General features: G+C 46.3%; 2 protein-coding genes across 3 annotated transcripts in view; one reads left to right on the forward strand and one right to left on the reverse strand.

Annotated features, from left to right (window-relative positions):
- Positions 1–634: 634 nt before the first annotated feature.
- Positions 635–24,694, reverse strand: part of LOC115567321 (sodium bicarbonate cotransporter 3-like) — a 31,683-nt gene continuing 7,623 nt past the window's right edge. Inside the window, exons 7-26 of one of the 2 annotated variants that reach the window (XM_030393766.1) lie at positions 22,283–22,615; positions 20,732–20,847; positions 17,956–18,113; positions 17,735–17,822; positions 16,683–16,829; positions 16,480–16,583; positions 15,260–15,434; positions 15,049–15,182; positions 7,483–7,728; positions 7,246–7,351; positions 6,842–7,003; positions 6,311–6,424; positions 4,570–4,731; positions 4,214–4,465; positions 3,057–3,125; positions 2,555–2,728; positions 2,333–2,464; positions 2,184–2,263; positions 1,978–2,085; positions 635–1,500 (exon numbers count right to left, since the gene is read on the reverse strand). In XM_030393766.1, coding sequence (XP_030249626.1) covers positions 1,419–1,500; positions 1,978–2,085; positions 2,184–2,263; positions 2,333–2,464; positions 2,555–2,728; positions 3,057–3,125; positions 4,214–4,465; positions 4,570–4,731; positions 6,311–6,424; positions 6,842–7,003; positions 7,246–7,351; positions 7,483–7,728; positions 15,049–15,182; positions 15,260–15,434; positions 16,480–16,583; positions 16,683–16,829; positions 17,735–17,822; positions 17,956–18,113; positions 20,732–20,847; positions 22,283–22,615 — 2,942 coding nt within the window. In that variant the 3' untranslated portion in view covers positions 635–1,418. The remainder of the gene's footprint in view (positions 1,501–1,977; positions 2,086–2,183; positions 2,264–2,332; positions 2,465–2,554; positions 2,729–3,056; positions 3,126–4,213; positions 4,466–4,569; positions 4,732–6,310; positions 6,425–6,841; positions 7,004–7,245; positions 7,352–7,482; positions 7,729–15,048; positions 15,183–15,259; positions 15,435–16,479; positions 16,584–16,682; positions 16,830–17,734; positions 17,823–17,955; positions 18,114–20,731; positions 20,848–22,282; positions 22,616–24,694) is intronic. The other variant, XM_030393768.1, reaches the window with a different exon arrangement.
- LOC115567323 (uncharacterized) lies at positions 8,442–13,472 on the forward strand. Its single transcript, XM_030393772.1, has 8 exons — positions 8,442–8,599; positions 9,035–9,085; positions 9,477–9,605; positions 10,126–10,405; positions 11,434–11,522; positions 11,675–11,725; positions 12,155–12,283; positions 12,980–13,472. Exons 1-8 carry the CDS (start codon positions 8,461–8,463, stop codon positions 13,261–13,263), a joined length of 1,152 nt encoding a protein of 383 aa, XP_030249632.1. The 5' UTR covers positions 8,442–8,460; the 3' UTR covers positions 13,264–13,472.

Raw genomic sequence — 24,694 nt, forward strand, 5'->3', positions numbered from 1 at the left:
GCTACCTGCTCCAGAACTGTTCTGTGGACTTCAACACTTCACTGACTTTATATGACTGGACTTACATTTTTGGGACATTATGTGTCTGTGAACTGTTGTTTGTTATATTTATACACAATAAGAACTTATGATTTTGTGCTTTTGTATTTCCTGTAGCTGTGAAGTGATTCTGTTTGTTACACAGTCGATGAATCTGATGAACAACAGTCTTTTTTAGTTTTGGCTTTGAGTAGATTTCTCAAATAAATGTGAAGATTAACAATGTTTTGATTTTGTAAAAATAAATGTGTTAAGTCCTGAGATGGAGGATGAACCAGTTAATAAATATTAATATTAAATAAACATTCATACAAACAGAAATGTCTCAAATGTGAACTTTTTATCAACAATATATTCTTCTTAGTTTGGGCCTCAATTAACATGAAAACATGTATTGTTCAGCATCTTTGTAAAATGTATGAATGAATATCTTAGTTAGCATAAACTGTTAATACTTATTATTACAGCATTAACTAATAATCTTCTCTTATCAGAAAGTTCCTCCCGTGTTTTTGTTTATATGAACAGTGAAACTTCGTCCACACGACGCAGGTAAACAAGCACACGAGGGGACAGATGAGTCAGGAGGCGTGCAGCCGTGTTGAAGACATCACGTCTTTATTCCTAATTAAATTACACAGAGTAAAAAACGTCTCCTGAGCGAACGCGTCCTCACAGAATGTTTCACAACCCACAATCTGATTTATTGATCAAAGTGTCGAGTCAGCAAACTGAACTCATCGAGACCTGAAGCAGAAAATACGACGACATCATCAGTCGTCACCGCAGGCAACGAGGTGAGGCACAACTGTGACACACAGACGGACACACACACACACATACACACACACACATACACACAGTCACACACACACACACACACACACACACACACACACACACACACACACACACACACACACGGTCACATGATCAGCCTGAACCAGCACGTTGGATTAAAGACAGCCTGTCGGAGGTGAAGAGCTTCTGCTTCATGAAAGCAGAAACTGAAAATTAAGACAATAAAATTAAACTTCAGATTTATCAGTCTGTAAAATCAGATGTCCTCCGAGTCCGATGCTTCAGGAGCCAATCACAGCGCAGCAGCAGACCGCCCCAGTAAAACCAACCGAAGGCACCTGAGGGAAGCGTTCCCACCAGCGGCGGCCATGTTTGCTCCGAGCGGTGGAGCCTCCGTGTTTCACCATAAAACGATGAGAAATTAAACGTCGTCTGAGAAAACGCAGCATGGCGAGGTGAAGCCTGATTGGCCCTCCCGCGACCTTTCACCTCCAGGGCTTCAGCATCCAATCAGTCACAGCCGCCCCGCCCTCCTCGTCCTCCGACAGCGCCGCCTGGTACTGGAGGGCGGCGGTGGATCATAGCGAGGTCTCCGCGTCCACGACTCTCCGGCCGTCCTCGTTCTCCACGCTGATCTGGACGCTCGGCAGCTTCTCCTGACTGGAAGACACGGAGACAGGAAGACAGCTGATCGATCACTCTGACTTTAATACCACTGAGAAACAGCCGGCGCAGTGATGTCATCTGATGAGTCCAGTTTGAATGATTTAATCTAAAATTCTGGACGCTCTGACAGACGGCTGAGTTTCTGCTCGTCTTTGGGTGCTGGACAGTCTGATGACATCACGTCAGACCCACTGATTGATGGATGAGGAGAAGAGTCATTAGTTGATAGTCTGATTGGATCTCTGATCTGTTTGAATGCTCTGATCCGACTCCTCACTAACTACCTGTTCAATGTGACACCATGTTCATGTGTTGGATTGTCGAGGTCATTATCGTCCCCTAACTGTGAACCTGTGCAACCTGCGTTTGTGAGTTTACAGTCACGTGTGTTACACATCAGTACACTTCAGTCCAGAGAGACTGAACCAATCACAAACAGGCTCAGCTGGTGATGTCACAGGTGGGTTTTACCTGTTGCTGCGTCTCAGAGCTTTGCTGCTGTCAGAGTTCATGGAGACGGACTTCCAAATGCCGCTTTTGGCCATTTCATCTGAGATGTTCACCTCTGAAGGGTCACAGCTGTAACACACACACACACACACACACACACACACTCTCGTTACTCTCTGCTGCAGCGTCTGCTAACAGGTGGTGGTGTTGTGACGTCATGGACTCACCGTCGTTTCAGGCCCTTGACGGGGAAGTTGATGTCGTACGGCGGGTCGTCCTCCACCTCCTCCATCACCCGCTGAGCGTCCTGAAACAAACACACGTCAGCGGTCGGCGAGGACGCTGCAGTCTGTCAGAGCTCAGCGTGACGACTCACCTCCTTCTCCTTCTTCTTCTTGTCGTCGTCCTTCTTCTTCTTGCTCTCTGGGATCAGGTCGTCCAGCCAGCTCAGCTCTCTCTTGGTGAAGCAGAAGTCCAGAAGCTTTCGGATGAACACCAGAGCCAGAACCTGCAGAGGACGCCAACAAGAGAGACCAGTTACCACCTTCAAGTATTAATTCAGATGAAACGTGCTCTCAGTCGTCTCCGTCCGTCTCACCATCATGGGGAAGACGACAGCGGCCACTGAGGCCTTGATGGTCCAGAGGACGATGAGACAGGACAGCTGCACCACCGTGAAGACGTGGACCTTCCACAGAGGGACGTAGCGCAGGTAGATCAGGTCCGGCTGGTGTTTGGCCGGCATGCCGAACAGTGTGATCCTGTCGAACAGCTGCAGGACGCACAGACGGATGAGACGTCAGAGACAGAAGCTACGTCTACATGAATCCTAATAATCGGAGTTAAAGATTGTTGAACGCCTCGACAAGTTGTTCAAGCGAAGGTTTGAAAAGATGAACGACCAAATCAAAAACCGCTGGAGACGTTTGAGACGCCAGTAGACGACTGAATCAACTGAAAACTGCCTGGATGTCAGAAGGTTCCACCGAGATTAACGTCTGAACACAAACCTTCATCACATCACTCGTTCAGCCTCCATGAAAACAGAATGATTTCAATCACATTTTGTCCCTGTAAACACAGACGACACTGAGACACACCTGAATGCCTTTGAGCGACGACACTCCCATGTAGAGGAAGACTCCGTACAGGACCGGCATCGGGATGAACTGACGGACAGACGGAGAAACTTCAAGTTAGAAGGAAACATCTTCACACACAGAAATCTTTAACAACATCAGATGGAGAAGATAAAAAACCGATTGCAGCATCATCACACTAATGAGTTCATCTTTGTTGCCACAAAACTGAACTAAGAATAGTTTACTGATATTCAGTGTTTAATATATAACTGTGCTCCATCAGATCTGATCTCAACTAATCTGATAAATACCAACAATTCTACTGATATCAAACCTTCAGACACGGAGATAAAGAAGGAGCCTATATTGTTCCTGTTTAGTGTCTTTGTAACATGTGACATGTTTAGATCAATAACATGTTTCTTCTTTCATAAATGGAGTGTAAATGGTGAAATCAGTGTAAACAGTGTGTTCAAACAGCTGATCAATGTTGGCAGGTAAGACTTTAGCACTTTAGACACAGAAGCAGACAGGCTGGTACAGACATGCTGCCACAAACTGACACTTTTTACAAGGAGACAAACAACTTCAGCTGAAAGATTTAATGCTGAATTTACAACAAGGACACAATGACTTACAATCTGTCACACACACAGTTTCGTAATATTCATAAAGTTTTACGCTACTCAACAACGCCTAAAATTAGCTGATTTCTTAATGGAGTCTGGTGAAATTGTGTTAATAGTTGGCTTTATGTATCACATTTAATGCAGAATTTACATCAACGACACAATGAGTTACAATCTGTCAGAGACGCAGTTTCACTACGTTAGAAAGTTTGTTTTAACTCAACAACTCTTAAAATCACTACATTTGTTAATGGAGTCTGGTGATGTTGTGTAACTGGTTCTGACATCTGCAGGTTCAGAGAGCCCAAACCTCCTGGTTTCTTCTTCTTCAGTCAGGACAGATGTTAACATCAGGTCTGAACCATCATTGTGTCATTTAAAGTAAAACCACTGAAACAATCAGAGCATCGTCTGAAGTCTGAGCACAGGTTGAAGAACACATGCTGAAATGTTTTGGACACTTCAGGATTAAAGTCTGAGTTCATAACTTCTGTCATTCCTTCTTACTAAACAGAGAAGTTATGAAAAGGTGAGGCGTGACGTCACCTTGAGGGCGGAGGTCATGAAGACGGAGCAGCCCATCAGGACGAAGATCATGAAGCCGGTGACTCTCTGCTCTCTGATGCCCAGGAACTTGGGCTGCTCGCCCGGCGCCGCGCACTCCGACTCCACCTTCAGACTGTTGACGTGGGAGATGGAGAGCACGGTGGCTGCGACGAACCACGGCAGGCCCATGATGGAGCACACGCCCAGCATCACCGCCACCACCAGCAGGTCCAGGTGGTAGCCACAGCCTTTCTGTAACCGACACACACACACACACACACACACACGCACAGAGGGAGGGTTTATCACTGAGCCGCCCGTCTGCGCTCACCTACAGTCCCGTCAGTCGTCCTGACCTTCAGTTTGTTCTCCTTCCTGTTGACGATGACGGCGGTGATCTGCTGGTCCATGAAGATGAGGATGGTGCAGAGCAGCGCGGGGACGGCGGCGGCCAGCAGCGTCCACCAGGGGTTCGTACCGAGCGGCGAGATCAGCCAGCCCCGAGTGTTGGACGTGGGCTGGACGGACAAACATCAACAGTATAAATGTGTTGAGTGTGTTCAGACGTACTGATCCTCACAGTGAAGCTCACAGCTGCTACATGTTTCTGTAACACGTCTCTGAGTTTCTTCAGCCGGGATTTGTTTTTCACTGAGACTAAAAACCTCTTTTCTAACAGAGTCCCTGCTGAAGACCAGCAGCAGCTCAGAGACGCAGACATGAAACTAACAGAACAATTAAAGAGCTGAGACATAAAATATCAACATTCAGAACATCTCAACCAGAGGACGTAGTTCTGCTGGTGCGGTGTTAATAAGACAATAGATGGATAACTTTATTAACCCCAGAGAGGAACTTAGGTTACTAATTAAGACACTGTGTTAAGACTCTCCACTAACTGGACCGAACAGAACAAATGAGCTGTAACACTAAAACAAACGTTTCTCAAAATGTGAGCTTATTGGAAAAAGTCTCCTGTAAAGACCTGAAACAGCCACGACGGTTTGAAATCTGTCTTTGTTGTCGTGACCTTCTCGTTCTTTCTTTCTATTTTTAATAATCTGATTCTAAAATGAGAACAATTAATGAACCACAGTTCTCTAAAACCATGTGACTGGACTCCTCCTGTGAGCAGAACTCCTCCAGCACCGGGTCAAATGTCCAGAGACGCAGAGCGACTGGATGTAAATGACTTACAGACGTTTATCACAACCTTCGTTCTGTTGAAGGTTTCATTCTGCTGTAATGACCCTCGCAGCCTCACGGGGGCGCTCAGGGTTTATTCTATCTGATTCAAACTGTTCAGATGTTTTTAATCTTTATGTCACTGATTTAAACTCAAAGTGAAATCACCTCATCAACAGTAACAGCTTCAGGTTTCATTTACAATCAAAATGAACAATAACTAATGAGATGGCTGAACACAACATACACAGAGTTACATCCAGGTCGACTCACGTCTCTCTGATCGTCTCTTAAAGATCTCTGCATTGTTTCTGTCATTGATCCGACTAATGTTCGAGGTCTCTGCTGGTGGTTTTAACAGCGTCAGCACAGAATTACATCACGCTCCCCTCCAACACAAACACAGCAGCTGATAAAGCGACGCCCTGCGACCTGTTACCTCACGACCCACAGCGCCAACACACCCACATCTGACCCCGAATGTGTTCAAGAACCGGTCCTGCATAACTTCAGTTTGTCCTTTAATACTTTATTTTATTTATTTATTTAACTTCGAGGGGAAATTCACATCTCAGCAGTGACGAACTCCATAAAGAAAACAGTGAATTCAAACTTCAAAAATTAATAAAATAATCAGTGAAAAACCGAAGAACGATTTTATAAAAGTTCAGTTAGAAAGTAGAAAGTCCAGTCGACGTCAGCAGCCTCTCAGTTAGCTTAACAAACACTTCATGTCATTATCAATTAACTGAACTATAACTATAACTCTCTGTCACGTTAAAGTCTCCTTTTTTGTTTTTATAAAAACCTGACAGATATTTTTCCAGGTATGGTATCGAGGTCAGAAAGTCCAGTGTGGTGTTGACACCAGAACACGTCCACAGATCAGAACAGAGCCGGTGTCGGTGTTACCTCGAAGCGGTCGGGGACGTTGAGTTTGGGTGTCGGAACTCCCACCAGATAATCCACCAGCACCATGATCATGATGGTCAGGAAGATGGCGAAGTCACTGATGGTCGACCGAACCTGCAGACACGAAACCGTCTGATCAACATCCATCAACACTGTACCAACCAGACCCGACTGTCAGCGTCCAGAACATCATAATCACTGCAGAATATTCTGATCCTAATCCTGCTCGTCTTCATCAACAACAAGACACACGTCAGGCGGGATTTACTGGAGTCGAATGATTCAACGTTCAAATATTATATCAAAAACAGTTTTACATCACTGAATTGTTGGGAGCTGATACAGAAAACATCTGAGACGGATGTTAAACATACTTAATCGCTTATTCTATGTCTTGTTTATTGAACATGTCACATGTGAGTTTTACATCAGTAGTTTCCCCCCAAACTAATCTCTTAAACCAACATAATAACAACTTCATCTCAGGAAATCATTTAATTAAAAATGAATAACTGTGTGACGGATACACACCCTGGTGGGGAAGTATCTCTTGGTTTTGAACTGTTTGAGGAAGGAGGAGAGGAAGAAGGTGGTGAAGAAGAGGATGACGGACCAGAAGAGGACGTCAGGGACGAAGGGGCCTTTGTGGTCGCAGGCCGAGCCGACGAACTCACCGCGTAGATCCTTACAGTCCTGGAGACAGACAGACAGGCAGACAGACAGACAGACAGACAGACAGATGAGCTGCAGCTCCTCTGACGGCCACCAGAGGCCGCTGTGATCTGACTGTGTTGAAGTGAACTGGAAAACCTCCAACATCTCTCGTTAAGTACACTGAATGTTCATCTGTGTGTGTGTGTGTGTGTGTGTGTGTGTGTGTGTGTGTGTGTGTGTGTGTGTGTGTGTGCGCGCGCGTGTGTGTTCTCATATCGGACCGTCACACTCAGCTGGTCCCACTGGATGCTTTCTGACGTCAGGTTCTGCTCGCTCCACATCTGTTGGACCTCAGCAGAGGTGTTGGTGGGTGGAGAACACTGACACCTGCAGCAGAGCAGCAACACAATCAGAACCAGCTTTCTTAAACGAGCCCCCGTCCTTCAGAGAATCTGATAGAAAACAAGCCTGCAGCAGTGAGTGTGGGGAGCACACGGTGCTGCCGGGTCGGGCCTTACGTGTAGAAGGTGAGGTTGTCCAGCTGGTTGTGCATGTTGATGGGGTAAAGCTCCCCGAGGTGCACCAGCTTCTCCAGAGCCTCGTAGATGAAGATGATACAGATGAGGGCGGCGAAGGCCTCTTCGGTGAAGCGCGTGATGTAGCAGACGAGAGAGCTGGCGTCCGTGGCGACCAGCACGAGGCAGAGGAAGGCGGTCCAGAGCCCGATACTGGTCCGCAGGGACAGGTAGGACAGACCGTAGTCACTGAGGACAGACAGGATTTTAAATGTTTTCAATGCACAGGAAGTCATGTCAGTATGTCGACATGGAAACAAAGAAAGGACACAAGCAGCGTGGGATCATGGGAGATGTTGTCTTCACTGTTAATAACCTCCACTGCTGATTCAATCTCTCTGTTTTCACTAAATCAACTCGCTGTGACATGAACGTTCTTCAGACACTGAAAATGTTTGAGGACGTAAAGTTATATTCTATAAAACAGAAACCAGACGGGAGCTCGTCTCGTTTCACCTCATGTCCACTTCAACCACTAACACAAACACAAAAGACATGAAGTGAAGTTCTCACGTGTTTAATCATTGTTTGAACTCAGACGAACAGTCGTACTCTATAAAACTGGTGCAGTAACAGTCAGGATGATGTGATCAGAGAACCAGTCAACAAGATTATAAATCCAGTCAATACATTCAGTCACAGCTCAGCTGCTCGTCGTTTATCTGCCGTCCTCTGTTGGAGCAGAAACTCTCTCAGGAGAGAACAAACAGACTGTTCTGAGGTCAGATTTCAACTTTTACTTCATTTTAATGAGCGATAACGTCAGGAGAGCTGCTTCAGGCTGCAGATCTGTGATCAGTGTTATCAGTCTGATGCACAGAGTCAACACTGACCTACAGAGTCAACACTGACCCGAGGCCATCGACCATACAGGCTGCCTATATAAACCAGGAGCCCCTCCGTCCTCTTCTGTCCCTCAACATGTCTTGCTGTCTCCCCGTCCTGCTGCTGCTGGCCCTGGCCTGCCTGGCCCGGTTCGGTTCGGCTCAGCCCGTCGACAGTCAGGCCGAGCTGAAGCGGGTGCAGGCCGGTCTGGAGGAGCTGAAGGCCGAGAGACGAGGTAAGAGACGCACCTGGACGAGTGTTTCTGACAGGTGAGGACACTTCACCTGCAGCTCAGACGGACGAGGCTGCTGATGGTCTTCAGACGATCAGAAGAGACAGAACCGGGTTTCCTTCAGGCAGACAGATGAAGCCTGAAGGTGTTAAAGGAGCAGTTCACAGCAGAAACATCAGATGCTCGTCTGTGGGCTGCCACTTCTTTCACACAGAAGAGTTACTGACGCTCATTATTCTGCAACTTCAGAAAATCATCTGTTTTATTTCTGAGAAAGCTGAAAAACATTCAGTAGAAAAACTTCCGTCAGACTGAGGAGGACGCAGCTGTTCAGCTTCTGTTCTGAGGACAAACAGGAGAGACGTGAAGCTGCACGACTGCGAGTCTCTGTAACTGTTCTGCATGTTTTCACTTCTTCTTCTCTTTCACTGTTTTCAGCGATGACGGAGCGTCTGGATGCAGCTGAGAGGGAACTGAAGAGAGTGAAAGGTAGATAACGAACGTAACCTTCATATATCTATAATATAATGTAACTGCTGATGCATGTTGGAGCTCAAACTGTTAAAAATGTCCTCATTGTGTCATAAATCAGTTATTAAATGTTCGTATGCTGATTATAAGCGTGTTTAATGTCAAACATGTTGATTAATGAATATTTAAAAAGTGGAAACTTTAATTAATCTGTTAATGTGACACAGCCTCAGATACTTTAAAGGAGCAGTCTGTAGTTTAGGTGGACAAATGTTAATGAGCAGAGAAAGCTCCTCATTGGCTCATTTCTTTTCTTTGTTATCTCATTAATATTTTAAATATTAATTCTGCAGCTGCTCCTCTCAGTTAAGTTTTCACAGGATTTGACTTTTTCTTTTCTTTCGGACAGAAACACCTAAGGTTGCGTTTGCGGCCTCGCTGGGTTCCAACGGCCCGGTGAAGACGACCGCCGGCAACAAAGACCTCGTCTACAGGGACGTCCTGACCAACGTGGGCGGAGCTTACAACGCTGAGACAGGTAAGACCCGTAATCAGGTGTCCATTAAAGGGGAAACGCTACAGGTGAATATATAATGTCACTGGGATGCTTCTCAGGTTGTTGCTCACATTAAGACATTTATTTTTTTACAAGTAAATATGGACACATTAGCAGAACAGAACATAAATCTGGACTGAAATAAACATTTTGGACATTTTCTGTCCACTACTCCGACAGAAGGACACGTTAATCCACAATAATCCAAAATCTTAAAACTGATCAGTGAATGAAATAAAGTGTCTCGACTTTAATTAGTGTAAAACTGAATCAATCTCCAGAGATGTGTCTGTGTTGCTGGAGGTGAACAGCAGGAGGAGAAGACGAGACGGCCTCTTTAATAACAACACCACACACATGTGAAGGAACACCTGTGGGTGAAACAGGCCCTGACACCTGTCAAGTATTGGTACCGTCTGCTGGACCTGTCTGAGGGAGCCGACTCCATGATGTCTCATGTTTCACCCTCAGCTCCTCATCACTCCTCCTCCTCCTCCTCCAGGTGTGTTCACAGCACCGATCCGTGGAGTCTACTACATCCGCTTCACAGCCAACGGTCCCACCAACTTCCCCCTGAGCGCCGTTCTCTACAAAAACAATGCAGAGATCCAGCTGATCGCCCACGAGCAGCCGTCCGGGGAGGGCAGCGACACGGCGTCCAACGGCGCCGCCCTGCTGCTGGAGGCAGGCGACCAGCTGAAGATGGTGCTGTGGCACAACACGCAGATCTGGGACAACAGCAACCACCACAGCACCTTCAGCGGCTTCCTGCTCCTCTCCATGTGAGCCACTGCTGATACCTCTGATCACATCACGACCACTGTTACTGATCACACCACGACCTCTGTCACTGATCACATCACGACCTCTGTTACTGATCACACCACGACCTCTGTCACTGATCACACCACGACCACTGTCACTGATCACATCGCGACCTCTGTCACTGATCACATCGCGACCTCTGTCACTGATCACACCGCGACCTCTGTTACTGATCACACCACGACCTCTGTCACTGATCACATCGCGACCTCTGTCACTGATCACACCGCGACCTCTGTTACTGATCACACCACGACCTCTGTTACTGATCACACCACGACCTCTGTCACTGATCACACCGCGACCTCTGTCACTGATCACACCGCGACCTCTGTCACTGATCACACCACGACCTCTGTCACTGATCACACCACGACCTCTGTTACTGATCACACCACGACCTCTGTTACTGATCACACCACGACCTCTGTTACTGATCACACCACGACCTCTGTTACTGATCACACCACGACCTCTGTTACTGATCACATCACGACCTCTGTTACTGATCACACCACGACCTCTGTTACTGATCACACCACGACCTCTGTTACTGATCACACCGCGACCTCTGTCACTGATCACACCGCGACCTCTGTCACTGATCACACCGCGACCTCTGTCACTGATCACACCGCGACCTCTGTCACTGATCACACCGCGACCTCTGTCACTGATCACACCGCGACCTCTGTCACTGATCACACCGCGACCTCTGTCACTGATCACATCGCGACCTCTGTCACTGATCACATCGCGACCTCTGTCACTGATCACACCGCGACCTCTGTTACTACTCTGACTACTGCTAACGTCTGTGTGACACTTTTCATGACAAAGTCACAGAGGAACACTAGAACATGGTGCTGATGACACCTGACTGCAGTTCTGGGTCAGATCAAACAACAGAAGGTTCCTCAGCAGCATCTATCACATGTGAAGTCCTCAGTGAGTCCTGAAGATGGACTGTGTCTCTGTGTTACAGGGTGGACGAGCCTCCAGCAGAGGACAGTGAAGACGTCCAGCTGAAGACGCTGCAGGAGTCCCTGAAGCAGCTGCAGAATGAAACTCAGAGTAAGACTCCATGTGAACGCAAAGCAGTGCGAGCATCACAACACCCTCATCACTGATACAGATAACAATCAATCTAAGACATAAAGGATTAAATGAAGATCACATGCTTCTCCATCAGCTGATGGTGGTTTTGTGTTTCTTTATGTCTGTAGGTGTCAAACAGAGACTGGAGAGCACGGAGCAGGAGCTGAAGGTGATGAGAGGTCAGTCCAGTCGCAGCTTCAACAGTGACGGACGAGTTTCACTGATGACATCTGAGCGTTAATCAGTCATTAGCGGGCTGCACTCAGGCCCACAGTGAGCTCCCGGGCCTGGTGCTGTTACCTGTGGGGCAGCAGCGCCTTCTTGTGGATATTACTTCTTATCATAATACCAGAAATACAACTTGTGCTTTCCTCTGTGTATTTCTGATATTTAGTTAGTAACAGTCGGACTTCAATCCTGTTTTCTCTCCATGCACACAGTTTGATTTGTCACATCTCTCTAAGGGAGATGAAGGTGAATGTAAAGTGTCAAAATGACATTCAAGACTTTGTTAATCTGTTTAATCCACTCATGTAAAAACACCCGGACACAGAATCCAGTCCTGGTTGATCACTGTGCTGAATTGTTCTGGTTGTTTTTTCCTTCAGAGGTACCGAAGGTGGCCTTCTCAGCTTCTCTGGGAGGTAACGGGCTCCAGAAGACGACGTCAGGAAGCAAAAATCTCATCTACAAAGACGTCCTGACCAACATCGGACAGGCGTACAGCTCTGAGACAGGTCAGAGACACAACATGTCCCTGCAGCTGTAACAGCTGGTCGTGTAGCTCACATGTAGATATCAGATTCACACTGAGCGGACACATCATCACAACTCCTCAGCCATTTAATATGACGTCATCAGGACGTCACTAAATCATTTGTTTTACCACAGAGAGCTGCAGGGTGACGTGTGTCTGCAGCTAACTGCAGTTAGCATCTCTCTGGTTCCTCTGTGGGTTTATTGAACTGGATCTGTGTGTCAAACACAAGGTTCTGATCCGTCCAGGTTCTGTTGATCCAGATAATCTCCACAGATGAACTCCATTCTGTGATGTGTGAAACTAAATTAACTGTGTAGCAGTAAGAAGCTAATGAGGACGTTTAATGTCCCCGACAACCTCTGTAGTCTCATTCAGACACTCGTTTACAACCGCTAACTGTTTTAACACATGAAGAGCTTCAGAATGAAACTGTGGGACATTTAATGATGACAGGCTTGAGCTGGGCCTTGGCAGAGGTATACTCTCTACTTGCTTGCTCTTATTAAAACAACAGCATGCAGCAGCTGTGTTCTGGATCTTGCTTCACTGTAATTTCTGATTATATTTTAGTCATCAGTGCAGTTTAAATATCACCCAGATGCCTTTTTCGTTGTGTGTTACTTATTTTGTCCTCTCTCGCCTGCCGTATGTTTACTGACCCGTCCTCCTCCAGGTGTGTTCACAGCACCTGTCCGTGGAGTCTACTACATCCGCTTCACAGCCAACGGTCCCACCAACTTCCCCCTGAGCGCCGTTCTCTACAAAAACAACGCAGAGATCCAGCTGATCGCCCACGAGCAGCCGTCCGGGGAGGGCAGCGACACGGCGTCCAACGGCGCCGCCCTGCTGCTGGAGGCGGGCGACAGACTCGCCCTGCAGCTGTGGCACAACACGCAGATCTGGGACAACAGCAACCACCACAGCACCTTCAGCGGCTTCCTGCTGTTCCCCATGTGAGGACCAACACGTGGACCGACTCTGATATTCACCTCCACGTTACTGTTGAATAAAACTAATTAAACTGCATTCATCATCGTACTGAGCAGACAGACCTGTGGGTCCGCTGTCAGGAGGGAAAGTTCTGCAGTAGTCTTAGATTTGTTTTACTCCAAATGACCTGCAGACAGATTCATTGTGTCGGCTCTGAATAAAAACTGATGAAATCATCTTTGACTGTTTGGTTCTGATGGGTCTGATGCCGCCTCACATCATGTGATATATTACATAAATGTAACTGCAGGCGCTGACGTTTCTCTGACGTTGTCTCATGCAAATGTTTTTGGTTCAAAGAGCGTATAGAGTATAACAGTGTGATATAATCTGGTGGGAAATGGAGCAGGTTGGAAAATCAAGGATTTTATATAAGTGTTACACAACATTTAGTTATTCTAAAAACATTTTTAATCCGCAGACAAAAAGAGTCAAACAATAGAAAAGTGCATCTGAAACAAACACAATCTGACTGAAGCCAATTACAGTTCTGATCCCAAAACCCAGAAATCTGGATAATCTCAGAGCTCCAGGAGGAGTAACAGCCTGCGTGTCGCCTTCAGCTCGGATTAACAACATTAAACACACAATCTCATTATGGAGGACATTAATCACCATGTTAACTCCCGGCAGTCTCCTGCAGGGGGCGTCACAGCTCAACACAGCAGCAGTGAGTCCATGAACCACACCGACTGACTGTAGAGGAAGTATTCTGGTTCTGTACTCAAATAAAAGTACCAAGAAGTTAAAGTCCTGCATTCAAACTGTGTCAGACAGTCGAGGCAGCAGACGAGCTCAGACATCAAACTAACAGATCAACAGAAACTTCCTCAGCTGATTATACCACATCAGATGTTTTATGATTAAATATGCAAATTATACATATAATAAAAAACGAAATAAAGAGATCTGAACTAGAATAAACAACTAAATGTGGACTTTGAATGTTTTCTGTCCATCAGTCTGACAGGAGAAGAGTTACAGACGCAAAATCCAAAAAAACAACAACATCCATGTATGAAACACGAGAGTCAGACACCAGTGGACCTTTCCTGTCTGATTCTGCCCGGTCCTGGTTCTGCCCGGTCATGGTTCTGCCCGGTCCTGGTTCTGCCTGCTCACCTTCTCCGGGTAACAGTGGAGCAACATGAACAACTGGAGACTGACGGAGGAGAAGAAGGAGGTGAAGAGGAGAAGATAGAAACTGAGGCAACACAAGAGAACAGACAGAGGTTCACTGATGGAGACGCTCCGGTGTTCTGACAGAGTCCGTTCCCCTGTTGATCTGTGTCTCCTCTCAGAACCGACACCTGAGACGCATCAGAACCACCGATCCTTCTACAGAACCTGCGACTGATTAATACAACCTGCTGATTTACTGACTGTTCCCAGCATTCAGATCAGGTTCTAGACACACTGAGGTTCTTGTGGCTGGTTCTGGTTTTGGACTGTAGCCAGGCTGCTAGCGGTAGCATGTTGCTAACGCCAGCTTCATGTGGGTTCAGTATCAGCAGTAAAGTACTAGTAAAGCAGAAGCTGAATAAAGCCGACCCGTGGCAGCCGGTGCAGGTCGACGACCGGACGGACGAGATGCTGAAGCACACAAATGTAAACAACCACAGGCGAGCAAACATCTGGACCAGAACATCTCAGGTAACTCCAGATCACAGCTGACCAGGACAGAGCGCCACAGAGCACCGGCGGCTCCACTACCAGGGGTTTATGGGTAATGAGTCAAACAACCAGCCTCACCTGCAGAACTTGAAGAGGATCTTCTCAAAGACCAGAACCGGACCGGTGCTGCCCAGGATGGTGAGAGGCTGACCAGCAAACAGAGAGTAGGCCACGCCCGTCAGAGACGCCCCAAACAGAGACTCGATGGCACTCTACCAGAGAGAGAGGAGACGGGTTAGTTCAGGCGGCGCCGTCAGGAGGAGGATGATCGGGTCAGCCGGCTGCTCACTATGTTTCCTTTGGTGGCTTCACCCAGCAGACCTCCGAACGTGATGACGGGCGACATGCAGGCGCAGTACAGGAAGAGGACGGACGCCAGACACTGCAGGCTGACGGCGTCTCTGATGTCGCTCCACACGAAGGGAACTTTCCTCCGAACGTCGTTCACCAAACCGCCAAAGATCCTGACGGACAGAGGACCCACTCTCTGTTTTCATTCAGAACAACTCACACAGAAACCTTCAACGTCTCACCCAGACAGGAAACACATTCAGGAAATGTCTGATAATTCAATAAAAACCTGACGACAGATCCTGAGGCTTCTATTGGCTGATTACAGGATGACTGTCGCTCTGACATCAGAGACACTTCAGACTGAGTCACACTTCATGTGTTGTTTATATGTCAACTAGTAATTAATCCCCAAATATTCTAATAATCAATTTATCAGTTTGAGTCATAATTCTCTGATTCCAGCTTCTTAATCACTTCCTGGTTTCTGTCCTCTGTGACAGTAAACTGAATATCTCCACACGGGTTGAAGTCGGCGTCAGTAAGCGAGTTAATAATGATCAGAGAAGCTGTTTTTATTGATAAATGACATTTTAATGAACGCTTACAGCTGCTGGAGGCTCAGAATAACTCTCCTCTAAAACGTTTAGTAACTTCTGAACTGTTAATCTTCTGCCAATGATTTAAAACTCATGATGTTTCTCAGCTGTTCAGAGCCTCTGCGGTGAACGTGATGACATCATCATGTTCTGCAGCACTGATGATTAGTGTCTCTGGAAAAATACAATTTTGCTTAAAAACTGATAAACTTTCTTTTTGCTCTCTGAACTTTCCTGGGAACATCTACACGGTCTGTGGATGACTGTAGACAGTATCATCATAAATGTCTGTAACTTGTTAGGAAAGTTCAGATGTCGACAGGAAATCATAAAGAGGCTGAAACGTCCAGGTTCTGTCTGCATCCACAGTAAAACAAAACACATTTTGACTGCCGTTTTTTAAAATTCATCGATTCTTAGACGTTGAAAATGTAAAACTGGGACTTTATTGAGCTGGACTGAACCTTCAGGCTCTCCTGGATCTGATGACGTCTGACACTTGATGTTAAAACAGACGAGGAACATCTGAAGTAGGTTCAGGAGAGTCTGTCGCTCTACAAACAGTTCCAGTCTTCAGTCCTCTCACAGTCCTGTAAAGTAAAACAGTTTGCAGACTGACCTCCCCGTCCTCTGCAGCTCCGGTCCCGCCTGATGCTCCGCCTCCTTGATGGTGTCAGAGCCGTGGGCGGAGCCATTCGGCACAGATGGCATTTTTCTCTTCTCCTGCAGACAGACAGAGGACGCAGACACGGAGCTGAACTCAGATCAGACAGGACTAACATCAGAGATCCTCGCTGTCTGACAGGAGGAGGTGCTGCTCACCTGAGACGGGACGCTCTTCGGGGGCTCGATGCGGATGCTGGGGTCCCACTCGCCCGGAGGAAGCACCGTGACCTGATCCAGGAACTCATCGATCCCTGACAGCAGGTCGTTCCTGTCCTTCGCCTTGTAGGCAACGTCGTGGAAAATCTACCGGAGAGAGAAGAAACTGCAGCTCAGCTGGAAACCTGCACAGCAGCACGGGCATGTACGCAGAGATGCTGAATAGAAAGTATTAAATGTGACCAAAATAATGATTATAATGTAAAAACAGAAGGCGGACTGGACGCTGCTGATGTCTCACTGCCTGTTACTGTCTGCTTTCAGTCTACTTTTACTACTTCATGTGTTCATGTTAATCTAAAGAGCACTGATGGAACTCTGACGTGTAAAATCACTGCAGGTTCATTTACACAAACTGCAGTTCCTCTAACGGCCACTCGAGGCTCCGACAGTGAGTCTGTTACAGTGTCCAACTCTACAGCAGGAAAAAACGTCAGCAGCTGGTTCTGTAGATAACTGATCCCTTCATGACAACTCTTATACAACTCAATGGTTTCAATTATAACAAGGCTTAATGTAATGCATAATTGGGGGCGTGGCCTCTTTGAGTGACAGGTAGTTGTGAGCTGTCTGCTGCTTCACCTCTCTGATGTTCCTGTTTGGAGGCTTCTAATATCAGAATATTATCTGTCTGACTGTGCAGCTAATCGGACTAACAGAAGTGTTTGGTTAGCGTCAGCCTGCAGCAGCTGCTGGAGCCGAAGAGCTCTGCAGGAATAAACACTCAGAGTCGAGGAGAGCAGTTTGTTTTTTAAACTTCAGGATTAAAAAGTGGATTTCTCTTCACTGTGTCTGCTGTAACGAGCTGTGGAGGTGCTGACATGCACTGTAAGTTCTGTAATTCTGTATTTGACTTGTGAGTGAGACTTCTGACACGTTATCTCTGTGGAGTCGTCACATTAAACCTTCAGCTCCGGCTCTCTTTGTTTTTTAATGAGCAACTTAGCGTCCCTGAGTGTGCTGCGGTTTAACTGATCCCTCTGTCGTCTCACCTCGTCTGTCATCAGAGTGGCCATGGAGCGTCCAATCTCATGGTACTGTGGACCTTTTCCAAACGGGCCGAGCAGCAGGAAGAGAAACCTGGACGGACAAGAAATCATGAAGACAGTCAGAGACAAATCCACTCAGACCGGTCAGATGACGAGTAGTTAAACAGGAGAATCACTGAAATGAGCAAAGAGATAAATAATGTACGTGTGTGTGTGTGTCTCACCTGGTGGGCACTGGCACCTCAGTGAGGCCCGTCAGCAGCATGGCGGGGGCGAGTCGGACGAAGGCGATGATCGGGCGCTCCAGGAAATCGACTTCACCCACGAGGACGTTGGAGGCCTCAGCACCAGGAGGGATCTTCTTCATGAAGTTCATGTCCACCTGCCACACACACACACACACACACACACACACAGGATCAACCACACTCCATGAGCTCACCATGAACACTGCGCCTGTAGGGGGCGCTGGCAGCAGTTTAGTCCTCCTGTCACAGCTCAGGTGAGTCGTGTTCTCAGGTAACAGCAGCAGGTTGAGTTTCCTCTGATCTGATCTCAGAGTCAGTCAGAGAAAACACGTTATATCTGTGTGTTATTATCAGCTGATCCTGTACATTAAATATACATCATATAATATATACACATTAAATACTTAAATATACATGATATTAAAGGTCACATATAGTAGAATGTGAGACTTCCTGTCCTGCAGGTGTGTGTGTACAAACACACTCAATCCTCAGAGAAATACTCCGTCTGTATTCAGAAACTTACTTTAAACGAGCCGTCAGACTTCTGTTACATTGTGATGTCACAAGTATAAAGTCTCCGCCCTCAGTGCCTGCTCAGGCCTGTGAGAGCTGACCAATCAGAGCAGAGGGGGCTGAAGAGGAGTTGCATTAAAGGACAGTGCTGTAATAATGATTTTGAGCATTAAAGTCTGTAAACATTTTCTAGTAGAGGCTCGAAATAAAAGTATGAATCTGGAGGTGAGCGTCATGTGGGACCTTCGATGAAGAAGCTGATCTGTAGCTTTCGATCACATCACATGATCTTCCTCAGCAGATGGAGTAAGACAGTAAGTTAGTAATGTTTTGATGAAACATGAGTTTAAGCTCTACTGAGAAGCAGAGTTTTAAAAAGACTACATGTCAGAGCCTTCGTCCACAAAGTGTTGTGTTCTGAGCAACAATGTCATTTTCCATTTGCTTCCGATGAAGAACGAGCGTCTGCAGCTTTGAGCTGAAACTCTCTCCACTCTCTATAAATGTGCTGGTGGCGTCACCGTCGCCCTTTTTCAGGCGATTGATCAGATTGATTGGGACTTGTCTCCAACATTTTATTTTTTAAGTTTTAACATTTACATTAACGTTTTGATGTCTGAGTGGAGAGTAAAACGATCTGAGCAGTGAAGATGGACCACGGAGGTCTTAAACTGATATCTTAGGGCACATTAATCATCCTCATCATCATCTTCATCATGTCATACCATCCAAAGCTCAAGGACAGCGACTAAATGGATCAGATGGTTAAACAGCTGATATATTGTTCTGATATTGGTATATCGATATACAATCCCACATCTGTCTGCTACAGCGTCACTGACAAACATTCAAACTAAATCAACACAACGTTCAACACGTCCAGCAGGAGTCGACTCTTCACCACGACACACTGAAACAACACAGCAGAGTCGAGCGTCACTCCGACTTCACTGAGCGACACAGACAGCGAGGACACAGCGCATCACCACAACACAGGCCACTGATTGGTCGACAGCCGTGACTGACAGGCGGACAGACTTACAGCGGGCTTCCTGCCGGCCGACGGCAGCAAACAAACGCAGTCGCAGTCCTGCTGAGAAACAAACGAGTCACACAAACACAGCTTCTGATTGGCTGATGGATGGTTTGTGTTCTGTAACTTCAGCTAATTGTGAAATTATGTAAAATATTAATTAAAGTGTTTCTGACGAGGACTCAGCATAACGATACTGTGCAGGCTGAATATTGAGACAGACGATACTTCCACCGTCCGTTTGTTAAAGCGCTGTGAGTTTTCTTTTCAAAATAAAAGCCTGAAGATGTCATAAGGTAACTGTTCATATTCAATATTGTGAAAAATATCTAGATATTGGATAAGATCTGATATCAGCTGTGACTGTTGTTGTACTGATGATTTTGATTCACATGTTTAAGTTGAGAGTTAATAACTGAACATGTTGATGAGACTGCAGCTGCAGGAACCACAGAGATGCTCCGGGTCCGGTTCTGAACCGGGTTCAGCAGATCCAACCAGGATACAACAACATACTAAAACCCAAATGTTACTGTGTGTTAGTGTGTGTTACTGTGTGTTACTGTGTGTTACTGTGTGTTAGTGTGTGTTACTGTGTGTTACTGTGTGTTAGTGTGTGTTAGTGTGTGTTAGTGTGTGTTACTGTGTGTTAGTGTGTGTTACTGTGTGTTACTGTGTGTTAGTGTGTGTTAGTGTGTGTTACTGTGTGTTACTGTGTGTTACTGTGTGTTAGTGTGTGTTACTGTGTGTTACTGTGTGTTAGTGTGTGTTAGTGTGTGTGAGTTCACTGAGAGATACAAAACAGATTCCTCGTTGTGGCTAATTTGAAGAAATATCGTCGAAGAGTTTCTGAGATTTCCCTTCATGAGGAAACAGCACATCATAAACACACCTGGACCAGTTTCAGAGTCCAGCGGGACGTCTTTCAACACCAGAACCAAAGACATTCAGTCGACCAACATGTCAGACGAGAGAAAGCAGAACATGTTCACATGGGGCTGATCACTAACAGACTCATTCATTCAGCGTTGTGTTTGATAGTTAAACTGAGAGCTCAGGATCACGTTACACAACTTACATCTCACATCATCACTTCACATGATGAAGGTGATGAGCCTTCACACTCACTACGTTACTCAGCCCGGTCCACCTGGATGTTTAGAAACCCGTCGACCCAAAGCAGCAGAACTGAGCGCTCGTTACCTTACTGAAGTCCACGGTGCTGTTCTCCCGGCTGCTGCCGTTGCCGCCGTTGACACGACTCTCGCTGTTCTTGCCGTCGAGGTTTCCTGGAGCCGAATGAGGAGACGCCAGCAGACCTGCAGAGATGGAAAGATGTTTGTAAAAGGAAAGGAGCTCCGATCAGCTGTGACAGAAACAACATCAGGACGTGCTTTCATGGTCAGGAAACTTTCTGATGACATCTATGAACTGCTGTTCAGTTCCTGATGACGAAAATAAACAGAAAGGCATCCACTGGCATATACACGCTCATCTTGATATAAAAGTGGCATAAAGATTTATTATTCTTGTTGGTGCAGCCGCAGCAAACACAACTGGATCATTTCTGTTCACATCAGAGTAGAAAGAACAAACAAGTACATGTATTTCATAAGTCGAGGAGATCACCAACATTTTGCACACTGTGTATTTCCCTCAGAGTGACGACGAGCAGCAGCACCGGACACATCTCATGTCGTCTGTCGTTAGACGAGAGCAGACAGAACAGTCAGCCTCCATCTTCCAGGAGATCCTGACAGAGCAGCGCAGTGAAAGTGAGATTTATAGAGAGCCAATCAGAACGCTGATGATGTCATCATTCTGTAGGAAACAGTTCCTTCAGAATAAGTTTCTTTCATCAGTGTGATCTTCTCTCTGTCAGCACGTCGCTCTGCTTCATTAGCCGTCACACTCTGACTGCTGCCTGTTTATTTGGACTTCAGCACATTAACAGCTGTAACTCAGTAACAACAGTCAGATGATGATGTGTCAGCTCTGCTCGACACCTGGATTTCACCTCTGAAGGAGAGCTAATATAAAACCTGCCTCCTGAGAGCCGCTGGCTGCCACTAACGATGACAGACAGTCGTTCATTAGCACTGATGTGTTGCTGCACGTGTTTCCTCACTTCACTGTCGCTCATTAGTAATGATGACGATCAGCTTTTATAATTTAATTTTTAATTCTTTTGCGTTGTTGACTCAAAGCTTCAGTCCCTGCTGGATGGTCTGGATCCATTCAGGAGGTCCAAACCTGACGAGCAGTGTGACAGCAGTGCCTGTTGTCTGATAAAACAGACACACAGATTTGAACACAGACACGTAAAACCATCAGATCCAGTTAGTAAAGACCTGATTAGGAATATCAGAGTCCATGTTAACACAACTACTCCGGGCAGAATAAACACAATAAAGATGCCTCATGTAGCCACCTCAGTCTGAGAAGACTGATCCAGCAGGGACAGAAACAGAACAGAACCGGTCTGTGGACGAGTTAACTTGTTTGTATATTAAAAGATTTCAGGACAGTCGTTCTTCCAACAAGTGTTGGAAAGATGAACAAAGACAGAATCCACAGAACCAGAAACACAAGTGTTGTTCTGTAGAGTCGGGCCAAACTCTTTCTGAGCCCGGACCATCGTCACAGTGGAGCAGTGTCTCCTGGGAGTTGTTGTTTACTGTTTCATGTTGTGAACTACAGATTAGTGTTTCGTATGAAGCCACACCATGCAGAGTCGTGCTGACTCGTATTTGCCTGAGTGACCGTGAGGATCCTCCTGCGTGTCCTCCGTCCTGAGCACTTCCTGTTCCTCCTCAGGGGGGTAAACCACCACCTGAGGGATCCTGGCTCCTCCCCACAGACCCCCCGGAGCAGAGCAGCGGCGTGGAGCGCCGGAGGAGGCGTGGCCCGATGGGGGAACCTTGAGGAGGGAGGGGGCTGGGCCGGGCTCAGACAGGAGGCGGCCACGTTGGAACAGAGAGGGAGTGGTCTGAGGCAAGGAGGCGGGGCTGGGGAGGGGGCGTCCAAACATGTAGGAGATATGTGGGGAGGGAGGAGGGGAGAGATGAGAGGAGGACAGACCCTCCCCTTGAGAGGAGGAAGAGGAGAAGAAGAAGGTGAAGGGACGGAAACATCAGCTGGACGAGTGAACGATGCTCATGCCGGAGTGAAAGTCAGCGTGCAAACTGACGACACATCAGACGATCAATCTGATCGATCGTTTCAAGCATATAAAAACACATATTTATTAGAGCCGCGTCGTCATGGATACGCCATCATGTCAGCTGATCAGCAACAAGAAACAAATGTCTGATATGTTTGTAAATGATACCTGATCAGACCTGATATCACCATCAGCTCTGAGTGATCGATCACAGTGATCAGCTCTGAATTCATCAGTTCAGTTCAGGTTATGTGTGTGGTTGTGGCTTCTTTCTGGGGACAAATGTACTTACTGTGAGTCGCTTTGGACAAAAGCGTCTGCTAAATGTAAATGTAAATGTTTCACAGAGTTTATAAAGTGTCTCCAACTCAACAACTCACTAAACTGACACATTTGTTAAGGGAGTCTGGGGACTTTCTCCACGGGGACAAAGAAGTAGCCTATATTGTTACTGTTTAGTGTCTTTGTAACATGTGACATGTTTAGATCAATAACATGTTTCTTCTTTCATAAATGGAGTTTAAATTAGCTGATTTGTGAAGGGAGTCTGGTGAATTTGTGGTTAATAGTTGGCTTCATGTATTACATTTAATGCTGAATTTACAAGGAGGAAACAATTAATTAGAATTTGTTGTAACAAAGATTAACAAAGTGTTTACAGATTTGCCTCATTCAATAACTCTTAAAATCACAGGATTTGTTAAGGGAGTCTGGTGATGGTGGTTTCTCCTTCATGCTGTCACAAACTGACACTTTTTACAAGGAGACAAACAACTTCAGCTTTTGATTTAATGCTGAATTTACGAGAAGGAGACAATGAGTTAGACCCTGTCAGAGACAGAATCTCACTACGTTATAAAGTTTGTTTAAACTCAACAACTCTTAAATCACTACATTTGTAGAGTGAGTCTGGTGATGTTGTGTTGCTGGTTCATTCAAGCAGACAGTGTGTTTACAAACAGCTGCCAGATGTGCAGGTAGACATGTAATTAAGGTACAGACACAGACACACACACACACACACACAGACAGACAGAGACACACACACACACACACACACACACACACACACACACACACACACACACACACACACACACACACAGACAGAGACACACACACACACACACACACACACACACAGACAGACACACACACACACACACACACACACACTTCATATCTATTGTCTGCAGGTTTCAACATGTCGGAGCTTCAGGTAACATCGGCAGAATTCAGACTCAAACAGGATTTATGAGTCCGGATATTAAAACACCGACTCATCACGCGGTGTTAGCTGGTTATTAGCTCGCTGACTCGGCAGGTCGGTTCAGGTTAGTGCTGACGGGTCGGAAACGGACCAGCCCACTGCTGAGGACAACAAACAGGCCTCCACTGCCGGCTAATATTCAACTATATTATCAATGAATAACATTTCATGTCACATTAGTTGTTGTTCAGGAGACGCTCTCATGCAGCAGCGCCACATCACGCCTCAGTCTACACAAACACAATGACAACAGCGTTACCATGCCGACACGATGCCATGCACCAATCAGAGACCCGTCGTCTTGTCACCCTGTTACCTCAACCAATCAGGACAGGTGAACTCTGAAAGCAAACACACTGAAGAGTTCTCAATGACAGAGCAGCAGAACTCACAACAACACGAGACGCGCTGATTCAACAGGAAACACTTAAATCTGAGAGCAGACTTATCAAAATCACAGACACATTCAGTCAAATCTTCAGACAAATGTGAAAAACATCATGACCGCAGAATTACATGGATCCATCTCACAGCGTCTCATCTACTGTTGGGATGTGAAACCACATCAGCTCTTTGTTTACAGCTAAAATAGCAGTGTGTGTTTTTCAAATCATTATAATTATTGCAAGGCAACAACTGAATCAACTCGTGGACAGGTACCTAGCTTAGCTTCTTTGTTAGCATATAGCTTGCCTCCTCATGAATAAACAGCATCTTTATAGCAGACTGTACA

The sequence above is a fragment of the Sparus aurata genome, chromosome 17 (genome assembly GCF_900880675.1).
Source record: "Sparus aurata chromosome 17, fSpaAur1.1, whole genome shotgun sequence".
Taxonomy (NCBI): Eukaryota; Metazoa; Chordata; class Actinopteri; order Spariformes; family Sparidae; genus Sparus; species Sparus aurata.

Coding starts and splice junctions, on each gene's coding strand:
- LOC115567323 (XM_030393772.1), top strand. CDS start 8,461: ATGTCTTGCTGTCTCCCCGTCCTGCTGCTGCTGGCCCTGGCCTGCCTG. Junction 11,523..11,674: donor GCTGCAGAATGAAACTCAGA/GTAAGACTCCAT, acceptor TTATGTCTGTAG/GTGTCAAACAGAGACTGGAG. Junction 12,284..12,979: donor GGCGTACAGCTCTGAGACAG/GTCAGAGACACA, acceptor GTCCTCCTCCAG/GTGTGTTCACAGCACCTGTC.